Genomic DNA, 13,307 nt, shown 5'->3' with positions numbered 1-13,307 from the left:
ACACATAATACGTTTACTCAAATTTAGTCTAATTGTTTAACTTCATAAATAAATCGTTTAGAGTAGAGAACGCGAATCCATATAGTCGGTCCCAAAATTTTAAGACAAAACTTAGTTGAATTGAGTTGAGTTTAACTTCATAAATAGTTATAAATGTTTGAATCTCACTTATTATAATTTTTCTTTTTAATACTAAAAAAATTTATCATTATCAATAAATTATTTTTTTTATATTAATTTTGATAGATCAAAATTTAAATAATTATTTTTTCTTGCGATTAGCATATTATGGAATCAACTTCTACGTATTGAAATTAAATTTCATTTTCGAAATGATAATAAAAATACACATTCACGCACAACATTGGTTTTGTTTGTACTTGGAAAAAAATTATATAATACATTGGTAATCTCAGGTAGGATAACTTCCATGAATGGCAGTACAATGGATGATGATTTTTTTGTTATAATCCTCTAAGCCTCCGAAGCCACTTACATGGCTTGTTCTCCTCAATCTACTGCTCCAATTTCTCCTTATTGCCCGCAATGAATTATAACCACGAAGCTCATCTGGTAAAGAAGCCAAGAGGGGAAAAAATTGTCAACCTTTGCTTGTTTGCAGTGAAAAAGAAAACAAAAACAGAAGACTTTCATAGCCAAAAAAGTTCTGATGTTCAGAAGCTGAAAAAAAGAGAAAGAAAATGGCAGATAAGTCCAATGCCAACAAGACTAGTATCGCTCAAACAACAACGCGGGAACCAACTTGTCAGAATTTCATAACCAATACTGTTAAACATGGACCTGGAAAGATTTTTGGAATCATCTTGACATTTGTTCTAACCCATCTTCTTTACCATCTGCTAAAGCCTCTCTCTCAACCTCGCATAACTTCTGAGATTGTTGTAAGTTTTTGTTCTAATAACTTCTTGTTTCTTTTAACATTTATAGACACATGTCATGAACATTAATTCTGGTTCTGCGCAGATAGGGATTCTTATTGGAAACATACCATGGATTCGTGATTCTTGTGATGAAAAATTTATAACAACACTGAATTTTATAGCTGAATTTGGGATGATTTGCTATATGTTTGTGTTAGGAATGGAAATGGATCCTTATGTGATCTTTAAACAGCCAACTCAACCCGCTATAATAGCCTATGCAGGGATCATATCTACATTCATCTTAGCTTGTAGCATAATCCCATTTATGCAGTACACCCAAAATACAGACATTGGCTTCACCCTTTCCCTCTCAATCAGCCTCTCAGGCAGTGGTTCACATATACTCACTCGGATCATAACCAATCTCAAAATAGGCAAGTCAGATATAGGAAAGCTTGTGATTGCAGCAGGAGTGCACACTGATATGATATCTATGCTTCTCATCTCCATTGGATATATTTTTGTATCTTCATCATCAAGATTTGCTGATCTTTCCGCCCGACTTACGAGCGTCTTAACTATGAGTTGTACATTGCTGCTTCAAATAGTTTTCACGGCAAAAATTTCTCCAATCTTTATGAACTGGGTGAACAATGAAAACCCAGAAGGGAAACCCATGAAAGGCTCGCATTTAGTGCTCTCCATTGCCTTCATGGTCATGATTTGCACTGCCTCTCCAATTTATGGATACAGTCCCATTCTCAGTGCATTTATGGCTGGAATTTTTCTTCCAAGTGAGGGCAGGGTCTCCAAATGGGCAGTTGGTAAAATCAACTATCTGCTAACCACCTTTTACTATCCAGTTTTTTTCTTCTGGATGGGTTATCATGCTAATTTCCAGAAATTTGAACCTGGCAAATGGGGAACATGGGCAAGGTTCTTTGTCCTTGGAGTAATAACACTACTCGGAAAAGTGGTCGGCACAGTCATCTGCGGGGCCATGTTAGGTTATCATTGGCGCGAATCGTTTGAACTTGGATTGCTTTTGACTGCCAAGGGTCATTACCATGTATTCTTGGCTATTCTTTTTAGCATGGTTAGTATTGTTGCTTCTCTCAAATTTTCATAAAAAATAGATTCTAGTACTAACCATGAAAGTTAAAGGTTAAAATGAGTTCAATAATCTCCTTCATTTTCTGATAAAAGACAGTTCATTTTCAATTTGATTTTTTTTTCTTGCATTGAGGATTCTGCGGAGGTTCATCTAGAGAAATGAAAAACACTGAAGCTTAACAATTACAGAATTAGGATAAAATTGCATTGGAGATGGTGTCTTTGTTCAAAGAAATGAGTTTATTTAGTAATGAAAGATCTGATTTGTTTGTTGTTAAACTGATTGCAGTATGGCATTACAAGTACTTCAACCAGCATAATGATGGTTATTGTGATCTTCTTCACAGTTGTGCAAACTCCATCAATTGTGACGCGAATCATCCAACGAGCAAGGAAACGTGCACCCACCCATCGAAGGGCTCTTCAATGGCTCGATCCCATGGACGAGCTTCGAATCTTGTTTTGTGTTCATGGAACGCATAATGTGCCTTCAACCATCAACTTCATGGAGATTTCTCGAGGGACAGCAGATCCTGGAATTTTAGTTTGTGTCACTGACATGGTTGAACTTACGGATCAAATAGCTGCCACAATGGTGCAAGGTGATGGAACGGAAACGGTCACAGTAACTGATAAGCAAGTAACAGACATGAGAGATCAGGTCACCCAGACAATCCAAGCTTATGTGGATGGAAGTGGAGGTGGTATCATTTTAAGAAGAATGCTAGCTCTTTCAACTTTCAATAGCATGACTCAAGACATCTGCATTTTAGCAGAGAACTTAATGGCCTCCCTGATCATCTTGCCATTTCACAAGAACCAGAATGCAGATGGAACTTTAGATGGGGGTAATCCTGGGTTTCGATATGTGAACCGGAAGGTAACATTACAAAAATTAGCAAACACCTGTTCATAGTTTTTAATTTTCCTAACTTGTCCATGAAGCAAGTTCAAAATTTTCACTTGCAAATCTAGTTTGCCACTTACTGATGATCCTGGACTATAACAGGTGCTTAGAAATGCGCCATGTTCAGTTGGGATTCTTGTGGATAGAGGTCTTGGATTAGCTGATAAAATATCAACAACACCAAGATCCTTCCATGCAGCAGTCATCTTCATCGGAGGCAAAGATGACAGAGAAGCACTAGCCTATGCAGGTCGTGTAGCTCGACATCCAGGAGTAAAGCTCACAGTGATAAGATTCCTGCTAGATGACAATTCAGAAAGCAACAGAAGAACAGGAAATTACAGAGTAAATCTTGCTGAGCAGGAAGCAGAAATGAAGCTAGACGATGAGTGTTTTGCTTACTTCTATGAAAGATATGTTGCAGGAGGGCATGTCTCTTACATGGAGAAGCACATGGCCAATTCAGCTGAGACCTATGCAACTCTGAGATCATTAGAAGGGCAGTATGCACTAATCATCGTAGGACAAGGAGGGAGGGTGAACTCAATATTAACAGTTGGGATGAATGATTGGCAGCAATGTCCAGAATTAGGCCCAGTAGGGGATGTGCTTTCAGGGTCTAGTTTCTCACTCAAGACCTCTGTTTTGATCATCCAACAACACCATCTCAAAGGAGAACTAGATGGGGTGGATCATGAATTCTCGATCATGTAAATTTTCTAGTGACATAGGTCAAAAATCTTAGGCAGGAAAGAACCAGAGATTACTTGTAGAAATACAATTGGTAGAATGAACAGAAATGCAAATACGCAATGAGAAGTTGAGAACGTGTACTATTATCTGTATGAAAAACTTACCTAGAAATTATTTTATTTCTAGGTCGTATATGTATATGTTAAGTTTATAAATTTCCTGTAACGTAATCAGTGACAGATCTAGAAATTTATGTTAATAGGACAATATATGTGCACATTTGCGCAAATACTTATATATATATATATATATATATATATATATATATAAAATATTTATAATTATTTTATATTAAAAATATAAAAGTATATTTTGAATTTTGTTGTTAACTTGCTTTTAAATATCGAATGAGGATAAATTTTAACACAAGTGTTTACTCAAATTTAATTGCACTTTTACCTATTTAATGAAGGCAATATTATTTTGTTTAAAAAGTATTATTAAAAATATTACTTTTTAATATAATATTATGTAATAATAAATTATTATGGTGAGATTTGAATTTCATCCCGCTCTAAAATAAATTATGATCATTAAAGAAATTTTTATAAAAATAGTAATAAAAAATAATATTACAAATTAAAATTATGATGGATAAAGAAAAAAAAATAAAAATATTAATAAATAATTTAAACATAAATGAAGCATGTGTAAAAAATAAGCATTATTAATTTTAATTATTAAGATTAAATTAAAATAAATTAACAAATATAGATAATTTTGTTTTAGTTTAAAAATATATATTAAGTTTTATTTAAGTAAAAATATATTATTTAATTTTAAGTAATTTTAAATAAAATATAATAGAATAATCTAAATTATTAAATTTATAAATAAATTTAAAAGTAAAAAAAAATTAGTATGCCATAAAAATATATCCTTAATTATAAGGATAAATTTTGCTATGGCATACGACCTAATACTAGCAAATACCTACTTTATAAAAAGAGAGTCACATTTAGTGACTTTCAAAAGTGGGCAACATAGAAGCTAAATCGACTTCCTCTTAACTAGGAAGACAAATAGAGCTCTATGCAAGGATTGCCAGGTCATTGCAGGAGAGGCTTTAACAAGTCAACATTGATTGGTGGTCTTGGATGTCAAGTTTAGGAACAATTCAAGTAAGATCAGAAGAAATAGTGTAGCTCGAATAAAGTGGTGGGAGTTTAAAAGAGTAAAGCAAGTGAAGTTCAAAAATGAGCTTCTCGAGTCTGAAATATGGAAGCTGGATATGGAGGCCAATGATATGTGGATACGGATGGCATCAAAGATTAGAGAAGTAACTAGAAAAGTACTTGGAGAGTCTAAAGGACATGGACCACCCTCAAAAGAGAGATGGTGGTGGAATGGGAAAGTACAAAAGGCAGTGAAGAGAAAAGGGAATGGTATAAGAAATTACCTAAATGTGATAATAATGAGGCATATGAACAGTAAAAGATACCAAAGAAAGAGGCAAAAAAGGTAGTTAGTCAAGCAAAAGCACAGGCCTTTGAAAAGTTATATGAGAAACTTGGAACTAAAGAAGGGAAGAAAGATATTTATAGTTAGTAAGAAGGAGAGAAAGGAAATGTCAAGATCTCAATTAAGTTAGGTGCATTAAGGATAAAGAAGGAAAAGTGTTGGTGAAAGATGAGGACATTAAAGAAAAATGTAGAAATTATTTTAATTATCTCTTTAATAATAGTTAAAATGGTAATAGCGTGAATATAGACTATAGAACAATAGGAAAGAATGTGAATTATACTAGAAGGATTAGATCTTTAAAAGTAAAGAAAGCACTTAAAAGAATGAAAGTGGGTAAAGTCTGTGGACCCGATGAAATACCAATTGAAGTATGGAAGTGTTTGGGAGATATAGGAGTGGTATGGTTAACTAAATTATTTAATAAGATTTTAAACTCAAAGAAAATGTCTGATGAATGGAGGAGAAGTATTTTAGTACCTATTTTTAAAAATAAGAGAAACTTACAGAATTGCTCAAATTATAGGGGAATTAAACTCATGAGCCATACTATGAAGTTGTGGGAGAGAGTTGTAGAGCATCGACTACGTCATGATACTTCTATCTCTCTCAATCAATTTGGTTTCATGCCCGGTCATTCAACTATGGTAGCGATCTTTCTCATTAGAAGCTTGATGGAGAAATATAGAGATGTGAAGAAAGATCTACACATGGTTTTTATTGATTTGGAGAAGGCTTATGATAGTGTTCCAAGAGATGTCTTATGGAATGTATTAGAACAAAAAAGGGTTTCTATTAGGTACATACAAGTGTTGAAAGATATGTATGAAGGAGCAATTACTATTGTGCCCACAGTGGGAGGGGATACAAGAGATTTTTCGATCTCAATTGGATCACACCAAGGATCAGTCATAAGCCCTTACCTTTTTACATTAGTTTTGAATGAATTGACGAAACATATACAAAAGAGTATTCCTTGGTGCATGATGTTTGCGGATGATATTATTTTGATAGATGAGACACGATAAGGAGTCAATATAAAGCTAGAGCTTTGGAAAAGTACTCTAGAGTCAAAGGGTTTTAAGTTAAGTGGAACGAAAACAGAATACATGCATTGCAAGTTTAATGAAGGCCAAACTGGTGATAGGGAACGAGTTAGTTTGAATGAAGTGGTACTGTCCCAAAGTAATCATTTTAAATATCTAGGCTTAGTCCTTCAAGTAGATGGGAGATGTGAGAAGGATGTTAATCATAGGATTAAAGCCGGATGGTTGAAGTGGAGACATGCCACGGGAGTTTGATGTGATCGTAAGATTCCCAATAAGTTGAAAGGAAAATTTTACCGTACAGCCATGCGACCGGCTATATTATATGGTAGTGAGTGTTGGGCACTGAAAGAGTCGTATGCGTCTAAGATAAGAATTGCAAAGATGAGAATGTTAAGGTGGATGAGTGTGCATATTAAACTAGATAAAGTTCGTAATGAGAGTATTAGAGAAAAGGTAGAAGTGGTGCCAATTGAAGATAAGTTGAGAGAAGGGAGATTAAGGTGGTTTAGTCATATGAAGAGTAGACATACGGAGGCTCCAGTTAGACAAGTAGAACACATTAGGTTAGAGGATAAAAAGAAAAAAAAAGGATAGACCTAAATTGACTTGTAGGAGAGTAGTACAACATAATGACCTAGAAGTATTACATATTTCTGAGGATTTAACCCAAAATTATTTAGAGTGGAGAAAGCGAATTCATATAATCATCCCAAATTTTTGGGATAAAAGTTTAATTGAGTTGAGTTATATAAAAATAAATTTTAATAATTAAAGCAACATAATTTAAGAAAATAAAATTATACCTTTATGAGTAATGACGCACATGCACTTGATAATTTGATATAAACGAAAATAATAGTTTATATTATATGTTTGATATTAAGGCTAAATTAATTTTATGAAAAAGTCAGCTCAGATGCTATTAATTAACAGTTTAAAAATTTTTAAAAGATGAATTTTAATTATTTTGTTTAATATAATATTTACCTTATCAACACTTAACAGTAATAATAGGTGGTTAATCTTTAGACTGCAACAGAATCCTACCCAATGTGCAGCCTACACAAGATGCAATTTTTTTTTTTTGGCAGATGCAATTTTTGATAGATGATTTCAACCATTCAATTTTTTTTATATATATTATTATATTTTGTTTTCTTGATGTTTGCTTTTGTTTTGTCGTCCTCTATAAATTAATAAAAAATGACCACCAAATCAATTGTTTTATAATATCAAAGCATGCATAATTGAAGCCTGAATGAGATTTCTCCCTTTTCTTTAAAGGCAAAACTATTATTTAACTTTTGATATTAATGAAATTAGTCCATTTTAAAAAAATTATTAATAAAAAATAAATTTTAATAATTATCTCTAAATCTATATAATTATAATATTAAAATCTTTTAAATATAAAATATAATATAAAATTTTCTTAATTTTTAAATTTTATATAATAAAATTTTTTTAATTTTTAATTATTAATTTTTTAGTTCAACGTGAATGTAAATAGCTCATTTAGATAATATTTTTCTTTTTTTTTATTATATAGAGTATAAAATTATTTTTTTTATATTAAAAATTATTTTTTTTATATAAAGAAGGATGATTCAATTTATATATAATTTGAAAAAAAAAATATTGATAAAAATTATACTAAAATCATTTAGGTTAATATTTAATTAACAAATTAATAATTATAAATTAAAAAAATTTTACTCTATAAAATTTTTTTAAAAATATTATATTATATTATATTTTTAAATTAAAAAATTATAATATTATAATTATATAAATTTAAAAAATATTATTAAAATTTATCCACTAATACGGCTTAATTAAGAATAAAAAAAATACTTAAAAAATAATTTATCCATAAAATAACAGCAAAATAATTCAATCAGAATTATAATATAATATTCTTTATGGGCCATATGCATATGGTTCATCGCTGGGCGGCAAAAATAAATAAAGACCGAAGGCTTTCCTCATCTTCCCCGGATCAAATTAAACGCCCCTTTGCAGCTAAGCCTGTGAATTGTGATCTAGTTACTCAGTTACCATACAGCCTCGTTACCTTTTTCTTCTTCGCAGAGATGGCAGAAGGTGTCCTTTTCGCCGTTGCAGAGGGAATTATTGGCAAGTTGGTTTCCCTTGCTTTCCAAGAGATTGGACTCTGGTGTGGTGTTCAAGGTGAACTTGACAAGATCAAGAACACAGTTTCCAGTATCCGTGCTGTTCTACTTGATGCAGAGAAGAAGCAGAAACTGAACGAGCAAGTCAAAGATTGGCTTGGAAAGCTAAAAGAAGTTGTTTACGATATGGATGAATTGCTTGATGATATCGCTACTGAAGGCTTGCGGCAACGGGTGATGGATGGGAATAGAATCTCAAAGGAGGTACGTGTTTTCTTTTCTGGTTCCAACAAGGTTGTTTATGGTTGTAAGACGGGTCATAAAATTAAGGGAATAAGGGAGAGGTTGGCTCAGATTGAAGCTGATAGTAGCCAATTCAAGTTTGAGGTTCAAACAGAGGAGTCAAGTGAGGTGATGATGAGGGAGACAGTTTCCTCTCCACCTGATGTTGTTATTGGAAGGGAAGGAGACAAAAACGCAATCATTCAGCGTTCATTGGCTTCCAAAGAAGAGGGTGTTTCAATCTTTTCAATAGTTGGAATCGGTGGATTAGGAAAGACCACACTTGCTCAAATCATTTTCAATGATGAGCAAGTTGAGTCACATTTTGAATTGAAATTGTGGGTTTGCGTTTCAGATCCTTTTGAAGTAAAAGTAGTTGTCAAAAAGATCTTAGAGTCTGCAACTGGTAGAAAGTCTGAAGATCTTGAGCTAGACACTCTGATGCGTGAACTCGGAAAACAGATCAATGGGAGAAAATTCCTGCTTGTTTTAGATGATGTGTGGAATGAAAATCGTGAGAAATGGGATAATTTAAAGAAATTGTTAAGGGGAGGTGCAAGAGGAAGTAAGATAATGATAACCACACGTTCAAAGAAAGTTGCTGATATAACCGATACGCTAGATTCATATTTTGTGAGTGGCTTATCTCCAAGTGAGTCTTGGTCTTTATTCATTCAAATAGTGTTTAAAGGCCAAGAACCAACAAATCCTGGGTTGGTGGGGATTGGAAAGGAGATTGTGCAGAAATGTGCTGGAGTTCCTCTTGCAATAAAGACAATAGGAAGCCTATTGTACTTTAAAGATCCTGAAACTGAGTGGTCGCCTTTTCTGAAGAATGAACTTTCAAAAGTAGCTCAAAATGAAAATTATATTTTACAAACACTGAAATTGAGCTATGATCATCTTCCATCACATTTGAAGCAGTGCTTTGCATATTGCAGCTTATTTCCAAAAGATTATCAAATTGACGTGAAAAAATTAATTCAGATGTGGATAGCACAGGGATTCATTAGGCCATCATTTTCTGGCCAACGTGTTGAAGATTTCGGTCTTTGGTATTTTAAAGATTTATTATGGAGATCTTTCTTCCAAGATGTGCAAATGGATATATGGGGAGAAATAGAGAGCTGCAAAATGCATGACCTAATGCATGATCTAGCAACATCAGTGTCAGGATTGGAGACTACAATATCAAATTCTAAAGGTGAGTCTATTACTGAAAAGACTCGTCATGTATTGTTTGACTTCGACGGTTTCGAAGAGTTCTCATGGAAATTTCCAGCATCCTTACTTGGAGCTAGGAAAGTTCGGACATTTCTGGCCGTAAATGCAAAGTATACCTTAAATTTTGAAGAAGTGCAATTAGATGCACTCTTTCGTAGTTTGAGAAGCTTATTGGTGTTGGATTTGAGTCGCTTTGGGATCGTGACACTTCCCCCTTCAATTGGCAAGTTAAAATACGTGAGGTATCTCAATCTTTCTTATAATTTTAAGCTCAAGATGCTTCCAAATTCTATTACTAAGCTACAAAATCTGGAAGTGCTCAACCTCAGATGTTGTTCTGCACTTGAGGAACTACCAAAAGATATTAATAAGTTGGTTAATCTTAAGATTTTAGACTGTGAAAACTGTACAAATTTGACCCACATGCCTTGTGGACTTGGAAAATTGACTTCCCTTGAGGAGTTGACGAGCTTTACAGTGGCAAAAGAGAGTTCCATCTCCAAACATGTTGGTGGCTTGAACGCATTAAACAGGTTAAACAACTTGGGGGGAGAGTTGCAGATCCACAATCTCAGATACGTGAAAAATGCCATTGCAGAATTTGAGGATGCCAATTTGAAAGAGAAGCACGATCTCCAGTCATTGTTCTTAAGTTGGGGTGGAAGTGTTAGTGAAAACAGTATAGACACTGTGTACGATCCAAACTCATTGCAACGTCTACAGCCTCATGCAAATCTTAAGATGTTGGGCATGCATGCATATGGAGGTCTGGAGTTCCCAAACTGGTTTTCTTCCCTTAAAAATCTAGTCTCTATTGAGATTGCAGATTGCAGTAGATGTCAGCATCTCCCATTGTTGGATCAAATCCCTTCTCTTAAAAATTTATGGCTTAATAATTTGACCGACATAGAGCATATAGATGGTGGTAACAATCATTTTCATGGTGGAGGAGTAAGAGGAGCAACATTCTTCCCATGTCTGAAGACGCTTAGACTACTGAATTGTCCTAATCTGAAGGGATGGTGGAAGAAGAGGGATAATGATGATAACGGCGTTAGTGCAACTACCACAATAAATGCAGATCAGCTGCCCCAATTTGCTTGTCTATCGTACCTGAGAATTCGTAATTGTCCCAAGCTAACTTGGATGCCACTGTTTCCAGCTCTTGACGATACTCTATGGCTGGGGAATGCCAGGCTAGAGCCATTAGAGCAAACAATGAAGGCTAAGATGATGACATCACCCTCTCCTTCTTCTTCTTCATCAATCGTTCAGCTTCAGCCACTTTCCAAATTGGAGAAGTTGGAGTTCCATTCAATGGAAGACCTTGTATCTTTGCCAGAAGAGTGGTTGCAAAACTTCACTTCTCTTCAAGAAATAATCATTGAGTCTTGCCCGAGATTTGCATCTTTGAGGAAAGGGATGCATCATCTCACTTCCTTACGACGCTTGAAAATTAGTGGATGTCCCCAGCTGAAGACATATGCAGACCACATGGATATGGATTGGCCTAAAGGCGCTGAAATTCGAATTGATGATAAATTGTTTCAGCGGAAGGATTCCCTCCCATTGGATGACCAGAGATAATTCCGAATTTATGCTCAGGTTCACCGCCAAAAATTTCAAGGTACTTCTGTCTTCTCTTTGACCATATTTTAGGGTCATAGGTTCTGAGTTCTGACTATAATTTTTCCTACCGTCCTTTTCCGGGAAATAAATTTTGTGTACATTGGCATCTCTTAAGGAATTGACGTGATCATCAGCGAATGAAGTTTCGTGGCTTCCTATTACTTTTTCCTGGACTTTTAACTTGTCCACATTCTGAAATTGAAATTTGAAATATTATAAAGGACACTTCAGCGGAGTTTCTTGATTCAAATTGATGTTTTTTATATTTATTATATTTATGTTTTTTTTTTTATATTTATTCTGTCTATTTTCTTTCAAATTGTTAGAAATTTGGCAGTTCTCCTGAGGATTGTTGCTTGGTTCTTTGTAATGATGAACATGGCTTGCAATGACCAGGCCTTGAAGACACATACCAGAGATATGCAAGCCTATGTCAGTTCCAACACTTGAAATGATTACCTGTCCAAGTGGTAGAATGGATGCTCTTGGATGGGTCTCTGGTTCTGGTAGCTACTATTTGCTCTTTCTTTTTGGTTGGCTTCTGCAGGAGCTTACTGGGCTGCTGGCCTGTTTAGTTTTGGAACTTTGAGTTTTGTTGTTCTGCTTAGTTTTACTTGGATATGTATTCCGCAGCTTGTTTTTGAGTTTGGTCTTGGTTTTGTTTGTCTTCTAGAATTTTTCATTTTGCATACTATGTTTTAGGTTGTATGTCCTAGGTCGGGTGTACTGGGGAGGTTTATCTATCGGGGTTTAGTTGAACATGCCCATGCTAAGTTTTTCCTGGATCTATTTTATTTAATTAATAAAATCTCCTGCTTATCATGGATGCATTGCCTCACCTCAACCCAGATCAAAAAGGCCAATCAGGATTAGATGAAATTGGCTTCATATTTCTTAATGGTAAATTTTGAATTGAATCCTTGCATTAAAGAAATAAAAGTTTAGTTTAGCACTCACGTTTTGTAATTATGTGCATGCCATATCTGCACTTTGAGTGGTAAACATTAAACACTGCAATGCCATCTGCTTCTTCTCTTTATGATTTATGTTACTGTATCTAGAGATAAGATTGTGTGAAGAACTTCATTCTTTGTATGATGGTACCCAGACTTGAGGAATACTTTCCAGAGTTGCTTCAACACAATGGCTTTTTGCATGTTCTGAAAACCTCCCAATTGTGGCAAGCTCCTTAGCATCCAACTTCAACAGTCATAGGGATAAGATTCCTGCTTGATTACAATTCTGAAAACAACTCAAGAAGAGCCGGCAATCTTAGGTTAAATCTTGAAGAGCAGTTACAGAAATGAAGCTGGACGATGAGTGTTTTTCTCACTTCTATAAAAGACATGTAGCAGGGAGCATGTTTCAGGGTCTAGTCACTCAAGACCTCTGTTTTGAGAATCCAACAACACTATCTGGAAGTAGAACTAGATGGTGTGGACGGCGAATTTTCTATCATGTAAATTGTTTAGTGAGATGGTTCAAAAACTTTTAGGTAGGAAAGAACCGCAGATTACTTGTAGAATACAGTCGTTCATGGCTGTCGAAATTGCTAGTCAACTCATATAATTTTGCAAGTTAAATTCATATTAACGAATTAACGCTCAAAGAAAATTGCATTCATATAAAGACGCTGGTGAATATAGCAAGAGCTATATTTATGGTAGCTTGCCAGTACTTGAATCAAGTTACAACAGCCTTCATATTTGAAACATTAATCTTTTTGCTTATTGCAAATTATTTACATGTGAAAGGAGAAATGGAGATCGAGCAAGGGACACTACAATCAAATTTAATGTTAGCATCCCAAACAGAACCAGAACCTTGGAAAACATCAGGTACAGGCAGACATGAGGTTGAGATCCAGGGAAGG

At 34.5% G+C, this 13,307-nt stretch overlaps 2 protein-coding genes across 2 annotated transcripts; both read left to right on the top strand.

The window, feature by feature from the left end:
* Positions 1-701: 701 nt before the first annotated feature.
* LOC110639002 (cation/H(+) antiporter 28-like) lies at positions 702-3,726 on the top strand. The gene is made up of 4 exons (XM_021789747.2): positions 702-902; positions 985-1,980; positions 2,287-2,877; positions 3,007-3,726. Exons 1-4 carry the CDS (start codon positions 702-704, stop codon positions 3,616-3,618), a joined length of 2,400 nt encoding a protein of 799 aa, XP_021645439.1. The 3' UTR covers positions 3,619-3,726.
* A 4,378-nt stretch (positions 3,727-8,104) lies between these two features.
* LOC110639041 (putative disease resistance protein RGA1) lies at positions 8,105-12,258 on the top strand. Its single transcript, XM_021789813.2, has 2 exons — positions 8,105-11,432; positions 11,761-12,258. The coding sequence occupies exon 1, from the start codon at positions 8,105-8,107 to the stop codon at positions 11,390-11,392; it is 3,288 nt and encodes a 1,095-aa protein (XP_021645505.2). The 3' UTR covers positions 11,393-11,432; positions 11,761-12,258.
* The last annotated feature ends 1,049 nt before the right edge of the window (positions 12,259-13,307 follow it).

Source organism: Hevea brasiliensis, chromosome 8 (assembly GCF_030052815.1).
Source record: "Hevea brasiliensis isolate MT/VB/25A 57/8 chromosome 8, ASM3005281v1, whole genome shotgun sequence".
NCBI lineage: Eukaryota > Viridiplantae > Streptophyta > Magnoliopsida > Malpighiales > Euphorbiaceae > Hevea > Hevea brasiliensis.
This window is presented reverse-complemented; position numbering and strand designations above follow the sequence as displayed.